The sequence below is a fragment of the Squalius cephalus genome (assembly GCF_949319135.1).
Source record: "Squalius cephalus genome assembly, chromosome: 8".
Classification (NCBI taxonomy): Eukaryota; Metazoa; Chordata; class Actinopteri; order Cypriniformes; family Leuciscidae; genus Squalius; species Squalius cephalus.
Genome location: NC_137129.1, coordinates 40,988,747 through 40,993,214, shown reverse-complemented (window position 1 = coordinate 40,993,214; position 4,468 = coordinate 40,988,747). Strand labels below are relative to the sequence as shown.

Genomic DNA, 4,468 nt, shown 5'->3' with positions numbered 1-4,468 from the left:
AAAAGATCTATACATATATACTCAAAATATAAAAAAATAAATAAAAAAAATAAACGGTTGAGGTCAAACCTGAAGGGGGACTTTTATTTTGACACGTGTTTCTTACTTCACATCATTTCTGTTACTGAAAACCTACACAAACATGCCAGTGTCCTTGTCAAATAAACTTTCCCCCAAAACTATTAGTGTACTTAAAATACTCAAACAGACTAAAAAAAACAAACAAAAAAAAACAATTCTGTTTGGAGATTAAAAGAGCCATAAATATGTAGTCCTTTTTTTTTTTTTTTTTTTTACTTTAAAATTGAAATGGACTTTTATTGCATCCATTCCCAGACGGCCATCGTGGAATGCTGTCGCTTCCTTCACATCATTCCCATCTTTCATATTTACATGCAGAGCTGCACGGAAAAGCTCAGTGTTTATTAAATAAACGTTCTGATCATATACACAATAAAGCATGATGAGCATGGCCGCCACACCATGCGAGAAGACATTAGCACCTAAAAAGAAAAGCGAGAAGAAGATTGCATCCAAAGAGGAGTACAGATTACTGTCCAATATCATGGGAGTGATGAATAACTTGAGGAAACAGGTAAACATCCTCAGATATCTGACATATAATATGAAGTTTCTGACATATGCATGACATAACCTGACGTATGTGATATATATTCATCATATAATATGAGTAATCTAACATGCGTCATTATGAGATCATGCATCTGACATAAAGCCTATCCATAATAAAATATGTGATATCTAACATCTTCTGCGATATCTTTACATTAAATGAACTACATGAATCTTACATAAAGTGAAAATAGATAATAGGTACATTTATGTTTACTTTATTTAATTTCTAAAAATTAATTTATATTTTCATGTCTATTTCATTTGTATTTCTCCTTTTTCTATTTTCCATTAATCACAAAAATAACTAAATTTTTGCACGTCATTATTGCTGATATTATAAATCTGATATTATATCTGAAAAATAATATATAATCATATATATACATACTTTTTTACATATTTCTAAATAATACAATATTTTACATATTTGTATATTTATTATTATTCTATTAATTTGTTGTATTATTTTTAGTTGCAGTGATTGATGAGAACATATAATGATTTGTGGTAATGAGATAAAGGGTTTGGACAATGTTAGATATAATCAAAACTGTAAAGCAATATCTATGCATGCCTGTGCATGTATGGTCTCTAATGCGCTGCGTGACCTTTGACCTGTGCTCAGGGAATCCTCTGTGATGTGGTGCTGGTTGTGGACGGGAAACACATTCTGGCGCACAGAGTGGTGCTGGCCGCCGCGAGCCACTTCTTCAACCTCATGTTCACATGTGAGAGTGATGACTGTTACTATGGTGTGAGCAGTTGTAGATGTTAGATGTTTCCAGTTGTAAGAGAAAGCCTGATGTTTTGCATGTGCAGCCAGTATGATGGAGGCCACGAATCACGAGGTGGAGCTGGGAGGAGCAGAGCCAGAGATCATCGAGCTGCTGGTGGAGTTCGTCTACACGGCACGGTGAGGCTGACACAAATATGATGTAACATACCTCACACACACGCATTCATAATGCTTATATCTGATCTCAGAATCTCAGTGAACAGTAATAATGTTCAGTCTCTGCTGAACGCTGCCAACCAGTACCAGATCGAGCCGGTGAAGAAGATGTGTGTGGAGTTCCTGAAGGAGCAGGTGGACGCCACCAACTGTCTGGGTGAGGCGGCGCGTCTCTCTGTGCGAAACTCTTCAAATGCATTTTTATTCTCAATGCAGTCTGTTTGATTCCAATATAATTGCAATATAATTATGTTTCTGTGAGTTATTATTGCTCATATTATAAATCATACTTGATATATGCATCATATATTATTAGATCTGACATATGCATCATATAATCTGAGATATCTGACGTATACATAACAAAATATGGCATATCTGCATGCATCATGTCGTCTGCGATATCTTTACATGCTTAAAATGTATATAAAATGCATAGGATTTACAAATAATTATATCTAACAATAAACCGATAATAGATTATTTTTTATATATTTAATAACAAACTTTTTACATATTTTTCAAATATTTATATTTATGAATTATTTTTTTATTAATTTGTGTTAAAATGTATTATATATTCTAAATCTGATATTATAACTGACAGATTGATATATATTCATCATATAATATGAGCTATCTAATATAATATAATATGAGATCATATAATTGTATAATCTAAAGTATGGATCATATTGTCTGCGATGTCTTTATAAACTTCACAAACATTTTTACTAAAAGTAGTGTATAATAAACTGAAATATAAATGGATAGCAGGTACATTTATGTTTGCTTTAATTGTAAAACAATTTAAAAAATGTATATGCATATTTTTAAATAATTAAATATATATATTTATACATTTTTTTTTACATTTGTCTTGAAATGTATTTTTATTTTCATGTCTATTAAACTTCTGTCTCCTTTTTATTAATTACAAGATAATTACTTGTAACTGAAAATAGAGGAAAGGTAAATTTATATTTACTTTAGTTAATAAAAAAAAAAGTAAGTTTTTTTTAGATAATACAATTCTTCTAAATATTTACATTTATTAATTATAAATCTTAACATACTTTACATATAAATTGCTAAAAATAATGTATTACAATAAACTGAAAATATATAATAGATAGATGTATGTCTACCTTATTTAAGTTATGTCTTCTTTTAATTGTAAAACATTTTTAAATAATAAAATATTTTAAATATTTATACTTATTACTTTTTAAAATTAATTTGTCTTGAAATGTATTTTTATTTTCCTGTCAATTTAATTTCTATTTTGGGTTTTCTATTTTATTTCTATTAATTGCAGGCAAAATATATTTTTATTGGATATATATATATATATATATATATATATATATATATATATATATATATATTAGTAATTAATATATTTAGTTTGGTTATTATTATTTACATTAGATATCTGATATGATCAAAACATTTTAATTGTGTGTGAGTGCTGTTGTGATTGGTTGTCTCTTCTGTAAGGCATCAGCTCATTGGCCGAGTGTCTGAACTGTCCTGAGCTGAAGGTGTCGGCGGATGACTTCATACACCAGCACTTCACAGACGTGTATAAGATGGACGAGTTCCTGCAGCTGGACGTCACGCAGGTCACACACCTTCTCCAGCAGGACACACTCACGGTCCGAGCCGAAGATCAGGTCAGAGGTCGCGGGACGCTGGGTCGTGAGCAGGGTTACAGTGGCGTGAGTTATACTGTGTGTGTGTGTGTGTGTGTGTGTGTGTGCAGATATACGACGCCGCGGTGCGCTGGCTGAAGTACGACGTGTTGAACCGACAGCAGTTCATCGTGGACATCCTGGGGAAGGTGCGGTTCCCTCTCGTCTCCAAAAACTTCCTCAGTAAAACTGTTCAAGCCGAACCGCTGATCCAGGACAACCCGGAGTGTCTGAAGATGGTCATCTGTGAGTCACCAACACTGTCTGTCTATCTATCTATCTATCTATCTATCTGTCTGTCTGTCTGTCTGTCTGTCCGTCCGTCCGTCCGTCCGTCCGTCCGTCCGTCCGTCCGTCCGTCCATCCATTGTTCTATCTGTTCATCCATTCATTCATCATTCCCTCATCCATCCAGCCATCCATCGTTCTATCTGTTTATACATCAATCCATCCATCCATCCATCCATCCATCCATCGTTCTATCTGTTTATACATCAATCCATCCATCCATCCATCCATCCATCCATCGTTCTATCTGTTTATACATCAATCCATCCATCGTTCTGTGTTTATACATCCATCCATCCATCCATCCATCCATCCATCCATCCAGCCATCCATCGTTCTATCTGTTTATACATCAATCCATCCATCCATCCATCCATCCATCCATCGTTCTATCTGTTTATACATCAATCCATCCATCCATCCATCCATCCATCCATCCATCGTTCTATCTGTTTATACATCAATCCATCCATCGTTCTGTGTTTATACATCCATCCATCCATCCATCCATCCATCCATCCATCCATCGTTCTATCTGTTTATACATCAATCCATCCATCCATCCATCCATCCATCCATCCATCCATCATCCATCCATCCACCCATCCATCGTTCTATGTGTTTATACATCAATCCATTCATCTATCCATCCATCCATCCATCCATCCATCCATCCATCGTTCTATCTGTTTATACATCCATCCATCCATCCAGCCATCCATCGTTCTATCTGTTTATACATCAATCCATCCATCCATCCATCCATCCATCCATCCATCCATCCATCCATCCATCCATCGTTCTATCTGTTTATACATCAATCCATTCATCCATCCATCCATCCATCCATCCATCCATCCATCCATCCATCGATCCATCGTTCTATCTGTTTATACAT

General features: G+C 34.4%; 1 protein-coding gene across 1 annotated transcript in view; it reads left to right on the top strand.

Annotated features, from left to right (window-relative positions):
- The first annotated feature begins 343 nt into the window (after positions 1 to 343).
- Positions 344 to 4,468, top strand: part of klhl7 (kelch-like family member 7) — a 13,331-nt gene continuing 9,206 nt past the window's right edge. The window contains exons 1-6 of the mRNA XM_079879776.1: positions 344 to 595; positions 1,262 to 1,364; positions 1,456 to 1,549; positions 1,621 to 1,745; positions 3,089 to 3,264; positions 3,354 to 3,528. Of these exons, the coding sequence (XP_079735902.1) occupies positions 461 to 595; positions 1,262 to 1,364; positions 1,456 to 1,549; positions 1,621 to 1,745; positions 3,089 to 3,264; positions 3,354 to 3,528 (808 nt within the window). The 5' untranslated portion in view covers positions 344 to 460. The remainder of the gene's footprint in view (positions 596 to 1,261; positions 1,365 to 1,455; positions 1,550 to 1,620; positions 1,746 to 3,088; positions 3,265 to 3,353; positions 3,529 to 4,468) is intronic.